At 33.9% G+C, this 26,710-nt stretch overlaps 3 protein-coding genes across 6 annotated transcripts; all 3 read right to left on the minus strand.

Annotated features, from left to right (window-relative positions):
• Window positions 1-1,415: 1,415 nt before the first annotated feature.
• LOC131942190 (uncharacterized) lies at window positions 1,416-9,332 on the minus strand. 4 transcript variants are annotated; one of them, XM_059301923.1, is made up of 12 exons: window positions 9,307-9,332; window positions 7,467-7,748; window positions 7,103-7,240; window positions 6,650-6,790; window positions 6,277-6,374; window positions 5,864-6,005; window positions 5,640-5,704; window positions 5,348-5,382; window positions 5,192-5,236; window positions 4,912-5,016; window positions 4,401-4,619; window positions 1,416-4,185 (listed from the first exon to the last, which is right to left on the minus strand). In XM_059301923.1, the coding sequence occupies exons 2-12, from the start codon at window positions 7,595-7,597 to the stop codon at window positions 4,051-4,053; spliced, it is 1,254 nt and encodes a 417-aa protein (XP_059157906.1). In that variant the 5' UTR covers window positions 7,598-7,748; window positions 9,307-9,332; the 3' UTR covers window positions 1,416-4,050. The 4 variants fall into 4 exon arrangements, with proteins under 4 accessions (XP_059157906.1, XP_059157903.1, XP_059157904.1 ...); XM_059301920.1 differs by lacking the exon at window positions 9,307-9,332 and adding an exon at window positions 8,851-8,896; XM_059301921.1 differs by lacking the exon at window positions 9,307-9,332 and adding an exon at window positions 8,795-8,877.
• A 688-nt stretch (window positions 9,333-10,020) lies between these two features.
• On the minus strand, window positions 10,021-11,182 carry LOC131942175 (activated RNA polymerase II transcriptional coactivator p15-like). The gene is given in 2 exon segments (XM_059301904.1): window positions 10,021-11,023; window positions 11,025-11,182. Coding segments are annotated over 2 exon segments (381 nt in total). The 5' UTR covers window positions 11,115-11,182; the 3' UTR covers window positions 10,021-10,732.
• A 9,140-nt stretch (window positions 11,183-20,322) lies between these two features.
• Window positions 20,323-26,475, minus strand: LOC131942179 (uncharacterized). The gene is made up of 11 exons (XM_059301906.1): window positions 26,287-26,475; window positions 25,688-25,934; window positions 25,325-25,392; window positions 24,633-24,695; window positions 24,373-24,429; window positions 23,754-23,819; window positions 23,163-23,210; window positions 22,824-22,935; window positions 22,323-22,428; window positions 21,742-22,022; window positions 20,323-20,482 (listed from the first exon to the last, which is right to left on the minus strand). Exons 1-11 carry the CDS (start codon window positions 26,369-26,371, stop codon window positions 20,323-20,325), a joined length of 1,293 nt encoding a protein of 430 aa, XP_059157889.1. The 5' UTR covers window positions 26,372-26,475.
• Between the last annotated feature and the right edge of the window lie 235 nt (window positions 26,476-26,710).

Raw genomic sequence — 26,710 nt, forward strand, 5'->3', positions numbered from 1 at the left:
AAATATCCTTAAACTAATTGATTGAATTTATACAAACAATGTTAAATGAGGTAAAATAATTCCAAGCGCTATAAATAGAACCAAACTTTTCCATATGTACACTGCTGTAGATATTTCTTAATATCAATTCATAAAAAGATAATAAACAAACTAACCAAAAGAAACAGAGGCAAACATGTCAATAAATTAATCATTCAGTCAACTTGCACCCAATCTGAAGGGAAAAAAAAACTCTTCACAGATTACAGTCTACATCTAGTGCAAAGAAATATTTACATCAGTTGTGAAACAATATAAATACAACTGAACTTCTAGACCTAGCCAGCTTTTGCTTCCACAGCAAAAAATTGTGCTGAAACTAGAGGATCAAACACCACTCAGACAAAATCAAGCTTGTTCAGTTCTTACATCAAAACATTCAATTTCCAATCTTTAACTTCAGATCAAAAAGTTTATGAACATATTCAATGATTACATTTTTTTTTTTTGCTTTTACTTAACAAAAGTGTATATAGTTAATTTAAACAAAACCACAGGTTTAAGACAACATTTACAATTGTAAAAAAATTTCTTTAAATTTATGGAACTGAAATTGTAGAATGGCTGGAAGTTAATATAGTTAATACTATGTAAATAATAATATAATAATTATATATTTGTACAAAAAGCAAGTAGATTTACTTATTTTTTTTAAACAGTTACAAAAATTTTAACTAAAAACTTGTTCATTTGTATTTTTTTAAACCCAATTTTTAAACAAATTTATTTACAAAAAAATAAAACAACAAAAATAAATTTCATGCATCAAAGTTCTTACATTCAAGAGTTTAAATAATTACAGCACACAAATACAGAAAATATATATCTCACAACAACTAATAAATAATACAACAGAACTCATCCAGTAAAAAAAAAAATCAGTAGACTTATTGCTCAAAGACTTACTGATACCCTCCATACAGTTCAATCTTTGTTACAAATGTACACCATTAAAACTTGCATCGGCTGTTAGTTAAAAATAAGAACTAGAATAATTGTAAAGAAAGATATAATTCAGAAACATTGTTACAAGAGATGCTAATTTTTTTTTTACGAATGAAAAGATGCAACCACCAATGTTGCCTTGTTGAAATATATATTGAAAAGTAGATTAAAGCTATTATAGAAGAAGAATGCTATCTCTAAACCAGACTGAACATGTACAAGACATATGTATAAAAACATTAAAATTTACACACAATAGGAAATTTTAAAATAATGGACAATTCTTCTGGAAGATTATTTTAACTACAAATGTCTGCTGGGAGATGACTCTGAGAGTTGAAACAACACTGGTGCTCACAATATAAATAATCACTACTACAGAAAGTTTTTGCAGTAAATCTGGTAGTTTATTACAAATTGTTAATTGATGATAAAGCTAGAACAACATCTCAGAAGAATTTTCAACATGATGTGAGAAAGTAACAGTTACAAGGGCAAATCTACTCTCATCATGTGACTTGTGGTCATGTGATAGAGCAAACCACTATAGGTAAGGATAAACTGATTTTGAACAGTCTATTTGGTAAACGTGTATTAAGTTGGGTTATGAAACAATTGACACATTTGATAATAGGGAAGTAAAATTATATAAATAACACCAGTTGATAATAATTATATTTTATAGGGACAAAAGAAAAGATAAAATTGATTGCAATAAACTAAATAAACATTTATAAAACATGGTAAAATTTGATTAATAATGCGAGTAGAACCAATGAATCTGATGACAAGGGATTTGATATGTCAGTTTACATTAGCATTGATACAATGTCAAGATTTAGTGCTTGTCGATAGACAAGTGCATTTAAAAATCAGTAAGGTAAAAAACATTCACTGCTGTTTAAAGGAAATTAATACTGAGATATATTCATTACTGTAAGTTTACAGTTCAACACTTTATCCTCAATTGATGTATAAAGACTTAAAACTTTTGAACAGGGAAAAAATGTTGGGAGTGTGCTAATTGATACTTGATGCACAAGTATGGTTTAAAAATAATAAAAAAAAACTAAGCAATAAGCATTAAAAAAATGTTAATACACATAAATAACAATGAGTATGAAACATTAGAGAATCATTTCACACTTTAAAAAAAAGTATCTGGTGAGATGTACAGAAATGACTTAAGTACAATTACCTTCTTCAAGCTACCAGTTAAAGCCTGATAAATATCAATGCAGATATTACAATAGTAAGTAAATACAACATTCATTAGATCTAACAGCAGAACAAGCTAACTTTGTGACCCAGAGGAATTTCACATTACACATTAATCAGTAAGGAAAGTTCATGGTAGTAACATACAACCCAACATACACAAATTTTCAAGCTAAAGATCATTGTAGAAAAATCACCAACAGATTTTTTTTCTATAATTTTTACAATTTCTAGCCACGAATGTAAAGGAACTGAAATGATGTAAAGATATACACATTGTATAACCATAAAATCTAAAAATTTGGACAGCTTTTAGAAACGTTTATAGAATCTATTTCAAACTCGACAAGGGCATCTATGCATAATATATATGTAACCATTTCATACACAGTAAATAATCTTGAATTGTATTTTGTTAAATCATCAAAATATACTTCAAAAAATTTAAATATTGATAACTATAGCAGCAAAAAAAAAAAAACATTGAAAAAGCATGCTTAAATTAATATAAGACAACCTTGAGTATTGAATGTGTAAAATAAAAATCACAGAGATCCATGATATGGCGTATATGCATTATGCAAAAGCATAAAGTTTGGGATTACACTTGGGTAAAAGATCATGAGAAATAAATAATGAAAAGCTGACTTGAAACACAGCAAGCAGGTACAATCTTTTATGACACAAATTTTCACAAAATAATTGGAAATGACTAGAAATGACTAGAATAGCAGACTTACAAGTTGTTATTGTAAGGTAACTCTAGAACAACTAGGATATGAAGCAGAACAAATATCGAGCTTGTGTTTTTGCAAGGTAACTCCAGATCAACTAAGATATAAAGCAGACTTACAAATTGTTTTTGTGAGCAGAAGAATCTCCAACTAACAGTTTGTTTATTCTTGGTGAAGATCACTCAAATTTCAATGGGACTAAAAAAATAACTAGGAGCTGTCATTAGAATCAACACTGACGGTTACAATAACATGATATTTAAGAAAACCGAAATGGCTGACAGCACTTTAAAAGTTGACTACAGGAAGTATTAACGTGATCTTATACAGAAATTTCATGTGCTGTAAAATGGACAAGGGTGGATAGTTTACATAAAAGGAGATTTAAAGAATCATATGCAGGTTTAATACAATGAGGAATGGCTGAGAAAAATGAAACTGAAATTAAATTAAGTAGTTTTTAATTTAAAAAAAAAAAGGGCTATGTATAGGTTCACCATATGACCAAAATGTCAATAAATGCAGCAATTAAACAACCACAACATTGTTGAGACTAAAACATTTTAGCATCATCAGAAGACAACTCATGGACTAGAAGAGAAAAAAAAAGGTTTGCACTACAAAAGAAACTAGCAGCCTTAGATTATACTCTGAATGTCAACTATAAGATGTAATGAGGTCTTGTATCACTTTAAAAATCAGAGACAGAGATGGAACTAATCACCTAGAAGGAAATCCTATGCTGGCAATGGGGCACCTAGCCACATCGCCTCAAACAATTCATGTGGAAATTAATACATTTCCAACGGAATAGTACAGCAAAAAAAAAATTTCAGAAGAAAATCTCAGAAATGCCTGAAATTTTTTTCCCATGACAGAAAATAGGACTTAACATACAAAAAATAGGAAAAGTTCCATCTCTGCATTGTCTCAGTGTAGTGATCATTTCCTGCAAGCTGTTGCATCTGTTAAAATGACTACAACAAACCATACAAAGGGTGCAGATATTCACACAAACCCAATGGTTTTGTCTAATAATTCTGAACTCTATTTTAAAAAGAATAACTAATCGTAAAAGCTCATCTGGTGTTTAATGTGATCCAACTGAAATTTCCTAGAAATTGTCACCAACAGCTGTGGCTGACTTGGTAACTAGACGTGTGATAAACTTCCCTCTCTGGAACTGTCCCTGGGTTCTAATGGGCCTCGCACTTTCGGCCAATGGTGAGACTGCCCTGTTAGTTTTGACCTGAAAGTTACAATTTATTTAAAAATATGAAAAGTGAAAATACATTTTTTAAAGATTTATTAAAATCCCTATTCAAATTTAACATCATTAAAGATTAAATTTAAATTTTATATTTCTCATAAACAGAAGAGTATATTGTATATATTTAAACTCATGATTAATTAACTTTATTCCTGAATTAAAAAACAAATGCAGGAATAGAAATCAACTGTTACCGATTTCTTTTGGATTTGTCCATCATCGTTGTTTTCTTCTGCAATGGTTTGTAGTCCAGAGCGGGTGAGTGCTGGGTTTATGTACGCATAAGGTAAGCTAGCGTCATACATAGAGGGGGAGCCTGAAGGGGAGGGTGTTGGGGAGGTGTAGGAGAAGCTGTCGCCGGGTTGATACAACTGCCTGTAGGTCTGGTCGTCACTAAATATGGAGCCGTACGTCTGAAAAACAAATTCAGAAGTCTACATAACTGTTAAATCTTAGCATCATTTACTTATAATACTTCCATTTTAGTTTTATAATTGCGCTTTCAAACTAAAGAGATTGTATACATTTTTTAAACCCACTTAATACATTATCTTAATGTCGAGAAGGTAATTATTCATTTGAACAAAACATTACAGTAGAAAAAAAAATTACAGTGTTATTTTGTTGAACTGCTAGTTAGTAGAATAAATAAATACATTAAAACATTACTTTGGAAGTCGATGCTTAAATAAACTGTGACCTTACCACATCTTCGCTATATCCTGGAAAGAAATCATCTTTCTCAGACGCAGTGACATGAGGTTGAAACACCAACAGCATAACCCATATCGGCACAAGTAGTTTAATTACCTAAGTAAAGAAATCAACATGCCTTTAATGACTTGACTTTGAAAATTATACAATTACCACTATGTTATGGACTAAAACAGCAACTGAGAATTGCATTAACTGATTAACTATATTAAACACGTAAAGCTAAATGCAACTAAGAGCTTAAACCATACTAAGATAAGTTCTGACTCACCATGAGAGAGACAAGAAGAGGGGAGTAGATGACCTGCTGGTGGGACTAAAACAACAAATGTAAAATATAAGTTTATCATTACAAAGATTCAATCGCAAGAGTTTATAAAAAATACAATAGTAAAAAATCTATTATTAAAAATAATCAAAAACTTACAAAGATTGCACTGCATCCAGATTCTCTGTCACCCACTAAAGAAAAGACAGAAAATGTTTGTTAATATTATACTTCCATTAGACACTGCATGAATATTATAGTAATAAAACCTAAGAAAGTAGGCTTACACATTAGAACTGTTAGAGAATATACTTTGATATATAGCTATTTTATAAATAAATAATTAGTAATATCAGGTTTTCTGAAATGATCTAAGTAAAATTTTTTTCACATTTTAAAATAAGTATAATAAAATATTTGTTCCAATTATTAATTAACAAAGTTAACTTACAAATTTGCAGAGTCAGATCATAAACAAATGTACTCAATGCAGACAGTTCAAAGACAATTACAATACTGAAAATGAAGAGATTATCTCTGTATTACCTTAATTTTTTTTTTTTAACCAAGCATTTGCAAACAATCACCATAACCAAAATAAACCGTTTTAAAAATTAACATGTTTTCTACTCTTAACATGGAACCTAAAAAACAAAAAGAAACCCCATAACTTACCACCACAAGTCTCGTTTTTGGGACCAGCGAACAGAGCCAAGAGTGCTGATTTCATTGAGACGTCGGGTTATGTAGAATCCTGACACACTAAACAGCTGGACAACCAAGAGTTCAGCTCCAGAGAGAGCAAGCCAGTAGGGGGCTATTAAACAAAAGCCAAATAAATCTTGTATAAGTTACTTCTATCTAATGTATTAAGGTTTGAGTTTAAAAATACACACAAAAAAAAAGAAACAAAACTAAATATTAAATAAACATAACTAATAAGTCAAAATGGCAGTGGAAAATGAGCGCCATGGTTTTGAACACACAACTCACTAGATATTTTGTCCATAGTTGCACACATAAAGCAAGAAATTACTTAGATGAGTTGGATATGTGTTGATGATGTAATAAGAAAAAAATACACATACCAATACATTCCACATGGGTCGGCTCAGTGTTGAAGATTCCCAGAGAGGTAATGATAGTGAAGTACAATACAGCAATACACAGGAATGGGTACATAAATCTAATAAAGGAATAACGTTATATACATAGCAATGTGATCTCAATTGCTAGAGATTCCAAGAAAGACATTAACTCTTGTTCAGATTTTAAACTTAGTATGTGCATGCAAACTAACAATCACAATTACTTCAAAACATGCTTTTTACTATTTAGTATGTTTCTGAATGTTCAAATGTGCATTAATTGTCTGCAAGATTTATAGTCTGAAGGGGCCAACCAAAATGTAAAATAGAAACTGATTATTCAATGAGTAAAACTTGACCAAAACCAACTCACCTGTCTGCAAGATTTTCTTTCCGTAGAGCACGAATAGCCAAAGTGATATAGTAATGACACATGATAAGCACCTGAAGCAGTTTCATATACTGGAGTAAAAAATCTAGTTGAGTCACATTCCAGAATATCCAGTGTATACCCCTGTGAAGACAAATAGAAAAGTAAATCTGGCAGTTTAAGGTTCTAAATAATTTTTTAAAAGGACTGAGATGGTAGGGCATCGCTGAATCCAGTTGACTGGAAAGTGTTGTGTTAAAAATGATAGAGACTTTTTCTGTTTATAAAACAAACAATACTTTATCTGCTTTTATGGAAAGCTATGGCGTAATGGTACTATTTTCAATAAAAAAAGAATATATTAATGATTCTTTTCATAATTTTTATGAGTATACTTTAAATATGGTGTCTGATTAAACATTTAAATGTTGAACAAAGCCAAGCAACAATATTTACCCAGTTGCGCATTCAAGTGCAGCAGCATAGAAGATGACATACTGATGACACGATGGGTGATGAGCCAAATGCAGTTGTACGATCTTAACCACGCACAGAATGGATGTGAAAATGGCTAACACTGCTAAGATACAGCTCCTAAAGATTTTAACAGGTTAAAAAGTTAGGTGACAAAATTTAAAACAGCAAATGTTTAAGTACATAGGCCTAAAGACTATGATATTACTATTTTTGTTAATTTTTTTTTTTAAAAGACACATTTAATTTAATCTAAAATATCAACAGAAACTAATATCCGCCACACCTATTTCTAGTGGTAGATTATTCTAAGGAATAATTTTCAGTGATCAATGAAAATAATTACCTGACACAAGCAACAGTGTCAAAGTTCTGTAAACAGCTGTACTCCATCACATTCAAAACTGTCATGTTTGTGATATTAGGCTGCACCAATGGCTCATCCCCATCATCCTCATACATTGTAGATCCTTTCATTTTTCTTCTTTCGGTTAGTAGTTTTCCCAACAATATCTAATTTTTTACAATACTATAGGGGATGTTTGGCGAGTGGCGTGCAACTACCCTTAAGCCTAAAAAATTTGATTTTCTCTGTAACACCATAGTGCTAGATACACTTGGTCACAGCCTGAAAAGAGACATGGAACTTATACTTTTTAATTTATCAATCTCCCTAAAAATGAATTCATCAAAATTCCATAAATGATTGATAGAACTGAATGAAGTATTTGGTTAAGCTCAATTTAAAAAAGTGTAGCCTAAAATGTAAGAATATAGGCCCTATCAGAAAGCAATAAATTTTATCCTTACTCTTACTATGACAATACTTTCAAAAATGTAAAACATAAATCATCAACCTTCTTTAATGGGTAAATTAATAAATGACCAACATTTAAATAAGTAGGCCTATACAGGGCCTATATTTTGCAAATGTATGATCAATCATACTTTTAAAAAACTCATTGTTCTCATGTTATCAGTGAAACTTATGTAAGACTTGTAGGTATAACAGTAGCAGGGGATGAAATAACAGGTTAGGCCAATTAGGTTAATTCAGTGTACTTTGGTTAGATGTCTATATTTTCTGCTGCAATTTGGTAATAAAGTGAGTAAAAATACAGAGACTTTTGCTGTGCTATCATGAACAATAGGCACACTACTATTATTGTATTATACTATAACTTTGACCATAAGCTTAAAAAATACTACTGCTGAATATATCAAGATCTAGTAGTACTACAACTATGTCCTAAAGTGACCTAAAGTAAACGTGTTTTAATTTATAAAATGTCTAAACTCTAAACTCCTTTTAAAAAAATCATTAAGACCAAGAAAAGTTTAACAAGAAAAGTGTGCCATTATCAATGAGGAATGTATTATATTATCTAACAATAAATGATAATAACAGTAGTGGAATGTTTACGTTTATTTTTTAACACTTTGTCGGTTCACCCCGGTCCCAACAATCAACAAAGTGAGTCACAAGTGAGCTCACCTCACTCTCATTCTTACTTTCATTCAATCAAGCAACCATTGACATTCACTTCAGAATCAGATTGATCATCAAACCGTGAACCGTGCTGTACTCATTAAATCTATTTTAGATTTATAACTAATACGTTTATTGAATTAAGCTACAGTTAAAGGCGTGTATATTTTTAAAGAAATAATTACACCACAAATTTGTAAAGGGTTTGGCCATATTAGTACACAACACAGACATCCCTTACAAACATCAAATGCCTAATCAATTTACAATGCTAATGGCAAAGACCCGGAAGCGGAAATTATGACGCATAGGCCCTACATTTGTTTGACGTCATGTTCCCAATTTTTGTTTCGCATTCAACGTTTGATGGTAGTAATTCATTTAGAAATATTACAATGCGTTTTATTAATTATCATAAACTATACAAAGGTGAACGGTTATCTTGTCCAATTCAATTAATTTTTCCAACTTGGATAAATGCGGTTTATATTTATGGTTTTTAAATATCTACATACTTTTTTTTTCCAAATAGATCTATATAATGGCTTTTGTTACTTAAAAAATAGGCCGACCTTTTTGGTAATAATTTGCCTAGATAAGAATAGATTCTAGAACTGATTCTATCAAAATCTCGGATGAAGTTTTGAAAAATAAACAATTTATATAGAAAAAACAAAATTAAACAGCTCCTACTCACACCCTGTCCCCGAAAGTTTCAAGCGCCTCTCCCGAAAGTTTTAAGTGCCGCCCCTCCCCTCCGTCATGAATAATAATGTCTGAAAGAAACTGTTGTGTTCGCATAAACAAGTGCGTACTTTTTAAAAGTGTTATTAAACCTTACTAGCCCTAGTCCTAACTGAAGATTTACTAAACCTTACTAGCCCTAGTCCTAACTGAAGATTTACTAAACCTTACTAGCCCTAGTCCTAACTGAAGATTTACTAAACCTTACTAGCCCTAGTCCTAACTGAAGATTTACTAAACCTTACTAGCCCTAGTCCTAACTGAAGATTTACTAAACCTTACTAGCCCTAGTCCTAACTGAAGATTTACTAAACCCTATATATACTAATAATAACTGAAGCCTAGCTGGAGCCCTTATGACAACCAGTGGTGGAACTAGAAAAATTGGGCCACCCCGCAAATATTTTTTTTGGGCCCCATATATATATATATATATATATATATATATATATATATATATATATATATATATATATATATATATATATATATATATATATATATATATATATATATATATATATATATATATATATATATATATATATATATATATATATATGCCCGAAATTTGAACAAAAATTAAAAATTATTATCATTTGTGTGAGGGTTTTTTTTTTTTTTTTTTTGTTTTTTTTTTTTTTTTTTTTTTTTTTTTTTTTAAGATATTCAGTGTTTAATTACATCAAACAAATATATCAGAGTACAACAATATCACTAATAAACAACATTTTAATATGTAAATCAGAATTTGTAAATGATGAACTTATTTTAGGAGTCTAAGTAAATGAAAAGAAATGCAAGAAACTAACTTGTTATCTTCTAAAACTTGTACACATGGTGATGAAGGGAAAAAGTTATTTAGGTAATTAATTTTGCTTGGCTTTGCTAAAGGCAATCAGGAATGAATAAAAATAGTGTCTGGAAGCTCAATACATTCATATCTGAACAGTCTATGAGTGGTTTATGACTAGGATGATGTTTTAGTGGAGAAAACTTACAAGAGTTGAAATATGAATGGGTGAAACAGTGATGAATTAAAAAAGACAATACCAAAAACAACAGCAATTACAAATTTGCAAAAGATATCTAGCGTAAAATGAGACCAAATTATGTCCAATTAGAATTTTAAAAGCTTCTATTAGGAGACTAACCTATACACAATCAAATGGTAAATATTTGATATGAAAATAAAACATGTATGTAGTTCAATGGTAAGAGATAATTTTCAGGGAATGAAATTCCCATTAACTTTTTCAAATATCTTAAGTTAAGAATAAGAGTTATCAGTAGTACATTAACACACTTTTTCATATTCACACAAATGCAAATTTGAGAAAATCCTCAAACACAATAATTGACATGAAACATTTAAATATTTAGAGCTGTTTCAAACAGTCATCAATCTCTGATATTTTATCTTTCAGGGCTTGCCATTGATCTATACTGAGGCTAATACCTTTTTTTCCGGGCCGGAGTTCTCCATCTTTTTCATAATATTCTCTGATTCCTACCATTGCTTTGCCTCTGAACTCACTCACTGTGGCATACCTCATCTTAGCTAGCTGAAACATAAATTCTCCACCTGATCCTTTAGTTGGACCATCTTTTTTCTCTTCACTGCTTTTAGCTGCGCTCTTTCCTTTGGTTTCTTTGGTTGCTTCTTTTTTTCTCTGGCTTCTTTTTCTTTGGCTTAGGCTCAGAATCACCACTTCCTGAGTCTGACTCTGAAGAACTGAGATATTCTTTAGATTTAGGCATCTCAACTTCTTGCTAGCGTTTTCTTCAAGATACTGGTAATGAAACTAGACAAATCGTAAAATCCCGCGAATAGTTTTTTTTTTTTGTGAGTGCTATTAGTCTGTTTTGAATTTCTCTATTTGAATGTCTGACATAATGTTTGCTATCAAAAGAATATGAAGCACGAAAGCTTTGTATGTGTAATGGTTTCTCGGTTTATGTTTATTTTGAAGTTTATTTGTGTTTATATTATTAGTTTTTTTTATACTTTTCCTTTTTATACTATGTCATTTGTTATTATGTATTTTAAAAAAATAATATTTTAAGAGAAGTAATAATTGCTTCTTAATTTGTTTAGTGCAAATCTATTTAAAGTTTCTTAAGAACACACATTTTTGACTATTTAAAAAAGGGAAATAAGTCATGGAAGTGGTTTGAACGTTTGCATATCGTTCACACTACAACTCATGTAGCCTATATTTTTTTTTCCTTTACGAAACAGCGTGTGTTAGCTACTGTAGAACATCACTACTGTAGTAGATCTGTTGTTTCTTTTTTACAAGAAAATTATTTTTTAACTATTAAAAAATGGATTATGGTGGGCTGATGGCCCCTAAACGGCCTGGGCCCCCCGCATTGCGGGGTCTGGCGGCACTGTAGTTCCGCCCCTGATGACAACATTTATGTCCTACCGTTAGCGAGATTGAAAGCGGCTTGATGTAAAGCCTTAATGTAAACAGATTTTCAATTATTTGCTTATAGTTATAGCGTAACCTACCAGCCTAACGCCATCCAAAGAATTTCATTGGAAGCTGTTAATGCTTTCATCAACATCATTCCTGATTATCCATTGTGGAGCAACGGGACGAACCCACACCTCTCCATCAAACTATCAAACTCGGGTTTGATCGATTCCTCCAATGTTGAGGGTCCATGACATTCCAGCTGCTTGGTCTTCATCGACAACTGATCAGAGTTTCGTTTCTTTCAGGCATCACGTCGCCCCGACCCTCCTCCCGAAAATATAGTCCCCCCACCCACCAAATTTCATATGTTGAACATCAACTTATAAACAAACAAATTATCTCTTCTTTATAGGTGTAAATCGTGTCTTCAAACCTGAGGCGTCGCGAGGCGGGGGCGGGGTGGTGTGGACCGCACCGGGTGACACCATTTAGAGGGAGGTGTGACACCAAGACAAATAAAATTGCAAGATTTATAAAATAAATATGTTTTTTTTTGCCAGTTTCAAAAAATGATTAATTATAATTAAAAAAAATATTTCAAGTACGTAATGACGATCCCTGCAAGGGAAGGGGGAGGGGGGAAGGTGACACCAAGACTTAAACATGCAAACTATAGAGAAAACAATGGTACACACAGCTGCATTAACAACTGATTATAGATAAACATTTTAGTATTACATGTGAACACTGTAAAGCTTTTATCGAGAGGGGGGTGGGGAAGGGTGTGACAACCACTGCAACATTTACACAGACAAATAAAAGGGGGAGGTGTGACACCATGATGTGGCGCACCTTGTGATACCCGACCTAGCGACGCCACTGCTTCACACATGCTATTTAATCGCACTTACGTAGATATAGCTGCCGCTTTGGCTGCAATAGACTCCACTGTTCCCCTGTGCCATAATACACAATATGTTGGGTTTACTCAGCAAGCGGTACTTGAATACGCCTACACTTAAATTTTATTTTAGTTTCTTTTTTCCTGTTTCGTAGTGTAGGCTATTTATAGACCAGTAGGGAAGAAACATTACGTGTGTGTGGGGGAGGGGGGGGGGAGATGTGTGTGGATTTCGAATGGTCAATAGGGGTCGGCGTGGTCGAGTCGGTAAAGCTCATGGTTGCTAAACCGAAAAGTCTCGAGTTCGAACCCTCGGGCAGATGAGGCTCGTTAGCTGGGGACAGCCACTCTTCTAGGAGAGACAACTCCAAAATTAAACAACTGCTGCCTTGTAGTTTGTTCTTGGTTGGACAAAGGCTATGGAAGCAAATCCAAAAAGAAAAGCAGGCTGAAATCGGAGTCAATGGCGCATAACCAGTTGACACGTAACGCTTAATTGTGTTGGAGGCGTGGTCGAGTCGGCAAAAAGCTCATGGTTGATAAATTCGAACAAAGTCTCGAGTTCAAACCCACTAGCAGATAAATCTCGATCCCCTTCAACACTAATAATTAAGAACGAAGAAGAAGAAGAATGGTCTATTCTGTTATAGTGAACAGTTATTCATCTTATTTTTTCCAGTTCGTGCCCAATACTTATTAGCAAATGAAGTTCATTCGTCTCAATGATTTCGGCATACCTGGTGATGGTGTAGTCAGCATTTCGTCTAACCGCGTTAGTTTCCACATTGTGAGTCAAGAACACATCAAAGCTAGGTGGTAGTAGGGGAGACTATAGATTCGAGCCCGGGAGCTTTACAGGCCGGGATCAGAACTAGAGACTGTGGGGTTAGCTGCCGTAAGCACTACCATCCGACCACGCCGATCCACATTTATTGAGAACATAAAATAAAAAAATTCCCTATTTTGATTGGAATCAAAGGCATTGAAAACAGTGAGACATGCGCCCGGACGTCAGTTATGCTCTGACCACTAAAGACTCGTTGGCTATGTAACTACACACACATACACACACTCACGCACGCACGCGCACGCACACACATACACACACATGCACGCACACACATATATTTGTATATATGCTAACAACTATAACCACACACTTCCCCCAAGTGGTATAGGCTAGGGCCGACAATGCAATGATTACATCCTGCAGCATCAATAGAGTTATCGGACCTTCTCAACACACCTCTAACAAGCGTCCATTGGCCCAACATGTGTTTGTAACAACACACGGACGTACACATCCAACTTGGTCACCTACGACAGGACCACTTGAAAAGTACATTTTGAGAGTGTGGATTGGGCTGAGTGCAAAGAGTGTGTGAGAAGTAAAATGTGATGGTGAATTGGGTAGGGGTGAAGGTGATGGTGTGTAGTAAGAATACACTTTATTGCAGAAAAACTCAACCAATTGCGTTTATAAAAGAACAACTTCTAAAAGTTTGTACTAAGTTATTTAATTTTTAAAAAGAATAACGTGATTGTAAGATTGAATGAAAAGTCATTTCTAAGACATGGTTATTTTAAAATGCGAATAATAAACAATTTATATCTTGACCTTATTTCAAAAACACTCGACATTGTATTATGTTTACTTAATACATTAGAATTCGCTTAGCCTTTGGCGGCTTAATTAAAGAAGCTCACTCAGTTAAAACTGGAAACTGGAGCAGAGGCGTAGCGGGGGGGACATATGTCCCCGGGCGCCGACCTTAGGGGGGCGCCAAAATGGGTTGGAAAAACAAATTGAAAGTTTGAGGGGGGGGGGTGCAAATCAAAAGTTCGATGGAGGGGGGGGGTGCAAATCGAAAGTTTGTCCCCTGGCGCCGGGAAGGGTCGCTACGCCTCTGAACTGGAGGCCATACAGTATTACAATCAATCCTGATTCTGTTTTCTTAGGACCTGATTTCCCCCCCCACTATTTAGAAGAACTGACTTGTCTTTTTTTTTCAAAGCTTACAATGTGGCAAAAGTCTGGCAAGGTGTGTACAACGGATGCAAATTGTAATCATCGTAGATAACCCAAGTTTCATAACACCATGTTTTAATGAATATAAGCATATAAAAAATATATGTTATTGTAAGCCCTGCTAGGGGGGGATACCTTAAAATCTATCTACCCTTACCCCACTCGTGCTACCAATTTGTAAGCCCTGCTAGGGGGGGATACCTAAAATCTACCCTTCTAGGCTTATCTATCTAACTAATCTGTCCGGTCAGTGCAACCGTGGTAGAACCCACAGTGGTTAAACCCTAACCTTAGTCTAAATTAAAAAAACAGAAAAACTTTTAACAATTTAATAAAATTTATTGCATGGAACCAAAAGTTATAAAAAAAGAACAGATAAAAACTGACAAAACAGAACCAAACGAAACAAACTTTTTACATCAAACAAAACATTACGTTTGACCATTTGCTGGTGTTGCGCCGACTTATGATGTCTAGGATGGTCCAGGCCCTGACACACAGAAACCTCCCTTCATCCATTCTCGACATCCAAAAGTCCACACCAAACAAAACACTACGTAAAACCACTACGTACGATACATTACGTAGAACACAATACGTACACAACAAACTTTTTACACCAAACAAAACAATTCATATATAACAAAACAATTCATATAACAAAACAATTCATATAACAAAACACCCAGCCAAGTTGCCCAAGCAACCTCACTGGAAGGGGGGGGGGGAAGAGAAAAAGAAAAGGAAAACATAAGAAAAATGCATGGTAATGGCAGATATATACATAAATATATACACAAGTTCAAAATGCTACCTACTACTACTATCTAGCTAAAGCCTCGAGTAAAACTAATCCTTACTATACAATTCTAAAAGCAATTCTCAAAAACAACTAACCACTGTCTAAACAAGAACTAGCGACTTAAAAATAACGTGTAAAACAAATTCGTTGTAGAACCAATCTTTCCTACACAAGGAAGCCCGAAGCCATTGGTCTACCTAAACAACATCCATATTGATAACATTAAAGTTAACACACTCCGCTAAGGCCCCAATGAAGGCAGACACAAAGCAAGCGATACTCAATACGACGTTGCACGAAACAGCACACACATTAATTTTAAACAACCTAAAACTCGAGGCAACTAAAATATACTAATCTAATTACTGTCTAACCAACTGACTATTGACTAAGCCAATCCTAGTCAATAACACATCATAAAACAATCAAGTAAATGCACACACGCATTCACACTAGTTTAGGAAACACTCCTAAACACACTGGCCTAAACCACGTGGTCCGAAACACACGCCAATGGTTTAGAAAACATTAAAAATAAATTTTAATTCAAAATAACAAAATAACACACCACGTGCATACCAGACATGCCGATGCTCACTATCTCGTTTTAGACGAAAATGAAAGAAAACGAGAAACATCGACAGTCGCATTCATACAAATCACATAAAGATAAAGTATAAAAAACAAATACCTCCACGCGTGCGGTGCGCCACGCAGAAACCTGACCCGACCTACATCTCGCCGCGGGTCAAAAAAAGGAAGAAAATCACTCCGAGCGGTCAATTTATAGTGACCGCTACGGACGGAAGGGGACTCCGTGCCGTTCCCCATTGGACCACCATGCACTCCCAGATTCGCAACAAATAAAATAAATACAAAATAAATAATCCATTCACCCGCTCACATTCACCCCTTTTAAAAATCTTACAGTCCCTGTAAGACAAAAAAATGCATATAACAATCTTAAAATAAAACATGCACCCATCTCATTGAAGGCAAGAAAAAAACAATTTCCATTAACATTAATCTTGCGTCTGTGCTCCCTAAAAAAACTCAAGGCACCAAGATAGTGTTCCCTTCACTGAGGGCTGATTCGCGCTACTAGTCCTGCCTGTCGTTCATCCGGAAGGGCGAGGGGGGAGGGTCAGGCTAGACCCGCCCGCTACTAATGGCACACATTGCCTGTCCATCCCGTCCACTACACAACACACCGTGTTCTGGTCTTGCGTCACCGTAGGCACACCGGTGGAGCGTCCGCTTGGTTTGGGTCGGAGATGATGCAACCGCCTTGACCCACTGGCTCTCCGACTGTTACCCGCCCCCAACGATCGTGCCTCCGCTTCGACACACCTGTGGGGCGGGTGTCCAGTAGCCCTCTTTGTGGGTCAAGGAATTGACGTCACTGGCCTCTCGTTGGTGGGGAGCGTCCGCTTGGTTGGGCCAGGTGGTGACGCAACCGCCTTGCCCCACTGGCTCTCCGACTGTTACCCGCCCCCAATGATCGTGCCTCCGCTTCGACACACCTGTGGGGCGGGTGTCCAGTAGCCCTCTTTGTGGGTCAAGGAATTGACGTCATAGGCCTCTCGTTGTTCACCGGTCTGCCGTACACACCAGATCCGCGCCACGCCCGTGTGTGTTGTCCAGTCTAGACCACACGAGGCCGCCATCTTCATCACACGCCAGGTCCAGTGCCACACACCGTGCCTTGTCCAGCCACGCACACTGAAGGCTCGTCGAGGCACGTCTCTCCGCCAACCTGACTGGGTGTTTAAACAACAAACAACTCCTACACTAAACAAAAACTAAACACATATGGTTCCATAAAGGGCCTATCAAAAACAAAAAAATTTAACTAAGCTACACTAGCCCTAGTAAAAAACAAAAATTTAACTAGACTAAAGCACTGACCCCACTCGTGCTACCAATTTGTAAGCCCTGCTAGGGGGGGATACCTTAAAATCTATCTACCCTTACCCCACTCGTGCTACCAATTTGTAAGCCCTGCTAGGGGGGGATACCTAAAATCTACCCTTCTAGGCTTATCTATCTAACTAATCTGTCCGGTCAGTGCAACCGTGGTAGAACCCACAGTGGTTAAACCCTAACCTTAGTCTAAATTAAAAAAACAGAAAAAACTTTTAACAATTTAATAAAATTTATTGCATGGAACCAAAAGTTATAAAAAAAGAACAGATAAAAACTGACAAAACAGAACCAAACGAAACAAACTTTTTACATCAAACAAAACATTACGTTTGACCATTTGCTGGTGTTGCGCCGACTTATGATGTCTAGGATGGTCCAGGCCCTGACACACAGAAACCTCCCTTCATCCATTCTCGACATCCAAAAGTCCACACCAAACAAAACACTACGTAAAACCACTACGTACGATACATTACGTAGAACACAATACGTACACAACAAACTTTTTACACCAAACAAAACAATTCATATATAACAAAACAATTCATATAACAAAACAATTCATATAACAAAACACCCAGCCAAGTTGCCCAAGCAACCTCACTGGAAGGGGGGGGGGGGGGGAAGAGAAAAAGAAAAGGAAAACATAAGAAAAATGCATGGTAATGGCAGATATATACATAAATATATACACAAGTTCAAAATGCTACCTACTACTACTATCTAGCTAAAGCCTCGAGTAAAACTAATCCTTACTATACAATTCTAAAAGCAATTCTCAAAAACAACTAACCACTGTCTAAACAAGAACTAGCGACTTAAAAATAACGTGTAAAACAAATTCGTTGTAGAACCAATCTTTCCTACACAAGGAAGCCCGAAGCCATTGGTCTACCTAAACAACATCCATATTGATAACATTAAAGTTAACACACTCCGCTAAGGCCCCAATGAAGGCAGACACAAAGCAAGCGATACTCAATACGACGTTGCACGAAACAGCACACACATTAATTTTAAACAACCTAAAACTCGAGGCAACTAAAATATACTAATCTAATTACTGTCTAACCAACTGACTATTGACTAAGCCAATCCTAGTCAATAACACATCATAAAACAATCAAGTAAATGCACACACGCATTCACACTAGTTTAGGAAACACTCCTAAACACACTGGCCTAAACCACGTGGTCCGAAACACACGCCAATGGTTTAGAAAACATTAAAAATAAATTTTAATTCAAAATAACAAAATAACACACCACGTGCATACCAGACATGCCGATGCTCACTATCTCGTTTTAGACGAAAATGAAAGAAAACGAGAAACATCGACAGTCGCATTCATACAAATCACATAAAGATAAAGTATAAAAAACAAATACCTCCACGCGTGCGGTGCGCCACGCAGAAACCTGACCCGACCTACATCTCGCCGCGGGTCAAAAAAAGGAAGAAAATCACTCCGAGCGGTCAATTTATAGTGACCGCTACGGACGGAAGGGGACTCCGTGCCGTTCCCCATTGGACCACCATGCACTCCCAGATTCGCAACAAATAAAATAAATACAAAATAAATAATCCATTCACCCGCTCACATTATAATGAAATAATTTGTTTAATTTTTATATCTTATACATTTCTATATAGCCAAAATGTGCTTTTTGCGATTTTCATAGAACTTTATTAACTTTTGTTTAGCCTAAGGGGTCATCCATAAATGACGTCACGCTTTTTTGACGATTTTTACCTCCCCCCCCCTCCCCTCCGTCACACGTCGTCACAAAAAGCCAGACCCCCCCCCCCTAAAATGACGTCACACCTCAACCTAAACCCCCCACCCTCAAAATTGCAGTTGAATTTTTTTAAAACATCGATATTTTTCCAAAATCTTGTCTAAACTATTACAATTTATTAAAACAGTTATCTAAAACGCGAAATAACGTCTAAAATTCGTTTTCTAACATTGCTTTTTTATAATGCAAAAATGTGACGTCGCAACATCTGAACCCCCCCCCCCCCCCTCCCCCCTACGAGTGTGAAGTCATTTATGGATGACCCCTAATTAGTTTTAACTTCAACATCATGAAATCTCCTACAATACAACTTTTGTTTTTTCTAACAATCACTAGCTAAACCATATTTTGTTGCAGGCTTTTACTTTTGGCCAAAGGGATTAATACACAATAGCACCGGAATAAATAAAGCTCACAAAAGCAACTCCATGGATTCTAAAATAAATCTAACCTTACCCTAAAACTTAGTGTAGGCCTACAAAATGTATTGTATATTCTAATATTTTGAATTTACTGGACACATAACAATTATATTTTGTTTATAAACAACAGTAAATGTGAATTATTTAATTGTAGTTTTAGTCTTACTGAACATACAAACGCTTCTATTTTGTTTATAAACAACAGTACATGTAAATTACTGTAGTTATATAATGTTAGTATCATTGAACACACAAACGTTTATATCTTTTTTATAAGCAGCAGTAAGCGTGAATTATTGTAATTTTATAATTTAGTCATATTGAACAAACAGACGCTTATATTTTGTTTATCAACAACATAAAGCATGGATTACAACGCTTGACTAAGCACACGTCTAGACTGTAAACAGAAATACATAAACAATGAATAAAAGCCTATTGATTAAAAAAGAAATCAACATTGAGCGTATTATACAGCAGACCACAAGAAGTACTTTTAGTCTAGAGTCTAGAGTCTTGACTGTAAACAGAAATACATCAACAATGAATAATAGCCTATTAATTCAAAAATAAAATGAACTTAGCGTACTAAACAGTAAAACACAAGTCGTGCTTTTAGTCGATGTGCACGCATAGGAGTTACAAGCAGCGCAAATATACAGTCTACCCATTGTAAACATTATCTGTCTCTGGCTTGTTCTGTATATAGTGAGACAAGTGTGAGTACACGTCATTCGACTCAGGAGCCGGGCCAGAAGCTGAGTCAGCAGCTGGAGGTGGGTCAGAAGCTGGATTAGGAGCTTGGATGTTTTTCTTGAGCTTACTAAAATAAAAAAAATGTATTAAAATAATTACCGAGAGTATCACTTTGAAGAGTAAAAAAAATGCCGTCATTTTAAATATCAGGAAAAATTAAGCCTCGTTTGTATATTTGTAGTTATATTTTCTCAAATTGTTAAAAAATCGATGGCTTGTGCTGTTTATGATTAGTTTGAAACCAAACAACACAAGTCTTGTTTTCGTTGTTTAAAAATAGATTTAAGTAAGTTGTATGAAGTGGTACTTGAAACAGTAAGCTCCCTGTACGACAATACGTTGAAGATGGACTGAACTTAAAGCAGACTAATTTGAATTAAGCAACCTCTTTCATCGTGTGACGGGTTATATCTGTCTAAATAAAATAACTAATAAATATACTATTTTTGGATATTAGGTTTTTTTACTTTCTCGTATATACGTAGTATAGAGAAAGTATTGTAATCGTGCAAAAAAAAAAATCGAGATTTTTACAAATCTCGACGTTTTACACCTCACTGATACGGAAAAACATAATTTTGCAATCTTGTCCGTATGTCTGTGTGTGTGTGTGTCTGTGTGTCTGTCCGTGTGTAAACACGATAACTTGAGTACCGTTACAGCTAGGTTGATGAAATTTCATATATAAGTATTTTATCAAAATCGTAGATCCGTATCAACTTTTGAACGATTTCCGATAACCGGAAGTGGTACTTTTTCTACTTTGAATTTTTCAAAAGCCTATAACTTGAGTACTATTTCAGATAGATAAATGAAATTTCACATGTAAGTAAAAGATCTAATTCTCTACCTTCTGTTAAATTTTGAGTAATTTCCGTTGACTGGAAGTAGTAATTTACGCTACTTCCGATTTCTCAAAAAACTAATGTAAATTTTTAAAGTACTAATAATATTGCGCACTATTATACGCGTTTTTATTCGGCGTTTGCTTGGTGCGCAATGTTTTTTTTATGAGATTCTATTCTATTTTTAAAAGTTTAAGTATTTAAAATGGATTAAAAATCATAACTATATCCCCAGTTACCATCCCCTGTTGTTTTATATAAGAATATTCGAGAAAGTTTAGGGGAGATCACTAATAAATATACTATTTTTGGATATTAGGTTTTTTTTTACTGGTATTCACAGTGATAATTTATAAACCACTTACAGCCATACGTAACCTTCTCACAGAGTAAGCAGTATATCTTTAAAAAAAAAAAAAACTGCTAATAATTTGAATTTAGGGATACGAAAACCCCAGTAAACCGAGAACAAATGACTTACTTTGGTGTACTATACACAGCAGACGGCGCATCCGCTGTTGGCTGGAGACTTGGTTGTTGTGAACAAGACACCGAATTGGAACCTTTTCTCATTGATTTGGTTTTCCCTTCTGATTCAGCGGTTCCCGCAAAAGCACCTGGAATACTCGATATCTCTGTATATTGTTCGTCGGTTTTGGGTATTGTACTGTAATCATCAAACGCATCGCTGTCTTCATCAGCGTTGGTGTTATCTCGGAGAGGTACAGTGGTGGTTGGTCCAGACAGTTCATTAGAGTTTGCCTGATAGTGAATGGCACATTTATTAAACGAATTGTTACACACACGCACAGGTGAACGCGCGCGCACACACACAAAGACACACACAGACACACACACACACACAGACAAACATATACACAGACACACACACAGACACACACACAAACACACAAACACGGACTATATATATATATATATATATATATATATATATATATATATATATATATATATATATATATATATATATAATCATATATGGATTAATACATTACGTAAACCTAATTAACATTGGCTAAAATAAACTACATAAAACATTACGTTTTCGTATGAACTTGTAGCATCGATAATTGCGTACTCGTCTTCACTTTTGTAATGAGCTTTAGGTGGTATTATAGCTGGTAAGGTACTTTGACGATTAGTGCAACTAGTTCCAATGAAAAATACAACACATTTAAAAAAAGTGTACTGCAATTACTGAACAGCAACATTGAACAAAAACTTACGCGAACGTTCAAAAATAAAAAAAAAGTTTCGTGTCAAACGATTTCCACCACCTCCCTTTTCGCTGTATATATATATATATATATATATATATATATATATATATATATATATATATATATATATATATATATATATATATATATATATATATATATATATATATATATATATATATATATATATATATATATATATATATATATAATAGAATAGATTCAATAAGTAAAAGAATTGCATACCACTATGAGCGCAAACAATGTGTGCATACTAGAGCTGGAAATAAGTACTTTATAAAGGAAATAGAAAATTACAAACCGCTTTCGTACGCAGACGGCACTTATGACGATTATAATAATTACAAAAACAGCACCAGCAGACACGGCACAAATCAAAGCAATTTTGGAGCTTTTCTCTTCCTCGTCGTCACCTAGTATTTGAATATGTGTGATTTTGTGAATATACATTGAAATGTCTTTTTGGTAGCTATACAATAAAACCATTTATTTATCATTTAAAAATCTCTTCTGAATCGGTTCGTAAAACAAGATATACAACTTGGTCAAAATGCCACCAACTGACAGAATATTAAGAGCATATGCATATGACTTAGTTAATTAACTTTTTGAAACAACAACCATATTCGTTTAACAATACCTTTCACACTATCGCTTGACCGACTCTTTGTCGTATCAGAAGTCAAACCTGTTTTTCCATTGAGCATAAAACATGTAAATATAAGATAATCACGTAATTGTTACACTTTAGACACATTTGAGATCATACTTTTTGAATAGTCTTTAAATTTAAAAGTAAGATATAGAATTTTTAATTTCATTTTGGAATCAACGAGTGATCACATTTACGTCTTTGATTTTTCAAATTAGCTTAAAATAAAAGAAACGAATAGGCAGTTCATAAAATATAAAACTAAAAAAAACCGTTTAAAACTTAATAAAATAGAATAAATAATTTGTGATTAAAATGTAATCGACGTTTTAATTAAATTTGCTGTTTCGTTTATAAATATATCATAAAACATTTATTTTTAATTTTTAACGCATTATAACGTTACATATACTAGCAAACGACATACAATTTATAAAAAAATAAAACAATTGTTAAATGAATATTATCCAATTTTAATAAAAAGTTATAAAAATATAGTTCTACGAAGTAAAACAAGTTTTTATGTAAAAACAGCTCATGTTAAAAGGTTGAATGAGAATAAAAAAATAGTATTATTACCTTTTTCAGTAGTCCATGTAGACCAAACGTTTGTTTTCGTTGTTGCAAACGTGGGTTTAGAAGTACCTAAACATTAAAAATCATTCCTTAATATTATTTAGCGTTTTATCTAGTTAAATAATATCTTATGAATAGGTAATACATACCTACTAGTAATAGAAAAGGGGTTTTCATTTTTCAGAACAATAAATTAATCTTTTTTTTCCCAAGAAAGAACATTTGTTGTGGGGTATTATTGGGGGGGGGGGGAGGGGCGGGCGTGAGTTTGGAGCATATATACTTTGTTAAAAGGAACTTCTTTGAAGACGGTTATTGGTACTTGGTCATTAGGGTTTGAAATCAATTAAATACAGCTAGTTATAAGTAAATGTCAAAGATGTAAGGTTGCATTTGATGAGTAAAGCAAGTTATAATAAGTTCATATCGTGTGTTCAATCTGAGCAGAGCCTCATCTGAGCGGATATTTTAAAGCATTCAAAAATTTGTAACATTTCCTTTACGGGTTTAATATTTATTATATTTATTAATATTTGTAATACTAAAACTGTGCACTTTATTTTTAAATTAACTTTTGAGAGAGTATTCAATCTAATCATTTCGGAATATTTTTGGAACTTACTTGTTATAATTATTGTAGTAGGATTACTTTCGGCTTCTACATCCGTTATAGTAGCCTCTGGTTTAGAAAATAGTTTATTAATATAAACCAAAATATTGCATTTTTAGAGAACGTGCACTAAAACTAAAAAAAAAAAAACAAAAAAAAAACAAACAAAAACAACAACCCGCAATAAAAAAACAACAGAAAACAACTAAAACCGCAATAACAGCTGATTTTAGTAAAGTTTTAACAATGGAGATTTTAGCAAGTACACTTACCCGTGGTTGTGATGTCTTTTTCACCTCTGGCACAAGAAAGAGATATATTCCCGCTTTTTCTGACTAGTAGCATGTTGTGTGACAAAAACATTGGAAAAATTACTTTTAATAACAATATATTCGAACTATATATTAAATTTTATTTTAATTTTCAAAATTTAATCTACGGCAGTATTAAACTACTAGTAATATAAGTATAATTGTTATATTTTCGGTTTAACTTTTTTTCTACTCTAGAGTAAAGTGTTTTTTACTTTTAAACACGATTCAACAAACTAGTGTTGTGTAAAACAAAAAGCAATTGATCTTTTGGACACATGTTTTGGTTTTCGAGCAATCTCATTAGGTCTATCCTCCTTTTGGACACGTGGAATCTGCTAGATCTCGCACCGTCTACATATATTTAATTACGCTTCTGGGAGTGGAGTAAAATTTAAATGCTGTCAAAATTAATGTACAGCCTTTTCAAAACCTTTTCTTTTTCAATTGTTGCAATAATCTATTTTAGAGTCTCTGGGGTAAAAGGTAATTAGCTGAGTGCAATTGTATGTTTTTTACGGCGCCTTTATAAATAGATTGTCTAAATAACAATATTCTTTTAGCATTTTCAATGTGCCTGATGTTTTTGCTCAGTAGTCTGATTTAGTTACGGTGCAGCGATGCGTGTGTGTGTGTGTTGTATAGAAACCAACCTGTAATCTTGATAAAAGTAAAACTGTCAGTTGATAAACTAAACCTCATCGTTTTAGAATGGTAACACCTGGAAAAAATTACTTCAACAATTGCACTAGTTTTCTATATGCATTAAATTATAGTATAATTCTATGCTGAGTTATACACTATTCGTTAAGCTATATGTCTACTCATATTGAAAGATTAGTTCGAATAAAATTTAATCGAGTTCGTAAGGCCAGACTCTCTTGGCTGCTAATGCAAGTTATATTAACACCATAGCCAGGAAGATATATGCAATAAAAACTCCATTTTTATTGAACATGAATTTTACTTTTCAGTTATACGTAGTAGCTCAAAATATTCTATGTATTAATACTCACTGAATGCTAGAAATATGTTCCGCATTATATTTTGTTTGGGTTTGTTCTTGACAACATGAGATTTTTGGAGAATCGTTATTACTTAGTACGTCAACTTGGACGTTCAAATAATCAGATTCCACAAGACAAACGGTAGCAATTGTTTTCTTAAGCGGATTTAGTGTCAAGTAAAACATGTCATTTAACTTGAGGGGCTTTGTTATTTTAAAGTTTGCTGCCATATCAAAAGTACTTTGGCCATTTGGAACTGAAATATAAATGAAATCAAAGTTATTTATATTTTAAGATTTTCAGCAAAGAAAAAAAATACCAATTAAATTAAAACCAGAATACACAGATCTATGTACACATCTCACCATTGAGAAAATACATTTATTAATTTGAACTTAAATCATAGTTTTAGAACATTTATTGTGATGCTAATATGTGTAATTTAAAAAAAAAGTTAAAGCTTTTCCGTGGAGTTGCTCAAATATTTCAAATGATTGCAATTTATTCATGAAGTAAGTATAAAAATGTAAACAATACTTTGGATATCTTAAATTGAACTATCAAGTACAAAACTGAATTAATCAAAATAAACTTTTTTAAAAACATACTGATTGGGTAACAGGTGTATATTATTTCGAGTTTCTCTGGTTTTTCAGAATTTCCATCGCAGTTTGTGTTTATTCCAGTTAGCATGTCATCATAAAACAGGCAATTATTTTGACCATTGCACTTGTCTCTAACGCTGCTCAGAAGATGCTTTTGACTTGCGTCAGTCCAATTAACAAAATGAGATACTTTACCGCATCTAGACTAAAATTGAAAAATACATTTTTTTTTCCGATTCGGCAAGTCTGTAGGCCTATACACTATAATTAAAAATAAAAGACGGCGTGGCCTAGCGGTAGAGCGCTAGAATGCTAACCCGAAAGTCTCGAGTTTGAATCCGGGTTTAAGTCAGTAGAACGTCTGAGTCCGACCAGCTCTGATGGGTACTCTCCTTAGGAAACATAAAGCTATAGTGCAGACCACATA

Source organism: Physella acuta, unplaced genomic scaffold (assembly GCF_028476545.2).
Source record: "Physella acuta isolate Inbredline_101_S28 unplaced genomic scaffold, ASM2847654v3 ptg000393l, whole genome shotgun sequence".
Classification (NCBI taxonomy): domain Eukaryota; kingdom Metazoa; phylum Mollusca; class Gastropoda; family Physidae; genus Physella; species Physella acuta.

Bases quoted from the DNA above. Each gene is read 5' to 3' on its own strand.
- LOC131942190 (XM_059301923.1), bottom strand. From the start codon at position 7,597: ATGAAAGGATCTACAATGTATGAGGATGATGGGGATGAGCCATTGGTG. The intron at 5,017-5,191 runs GTGAGTCAGAAC...TTCTTTACTTAG, and splicing joins CTCTTCTTGTCTCTCTCATG to GTAATTAAACTACTTGTGCC. The intron at 4,186-4,400 runs GTAACAGTTGAT...TGTAACTTTCAG, and splicing joins GACAAATCCAAAAGAAATCG to GTCAAAACTAACAGGGCAGT.
- LOC131942179 (XM_059301906.1), bottom strand. From the start codon at position 26,371: ATGCTAACTGGAATAAACACAAACTGCGATGGAAATTCTGAAAAACCA. The intron at 23,820-24,372 runs GTAAGTTCCAAA...TTTAATGTTTAG, and splicing joins TACTACAATAATTATAACAA to GTACTTCTAAACCCACGTTT. The intron at 22,936-23,162 runs GTATTGTTAAAC...TTCAAATACTAG, and splicing joins GTCAAGCGATAGTGTGAAAG to GTGACGACGAGGAAGAGAAA.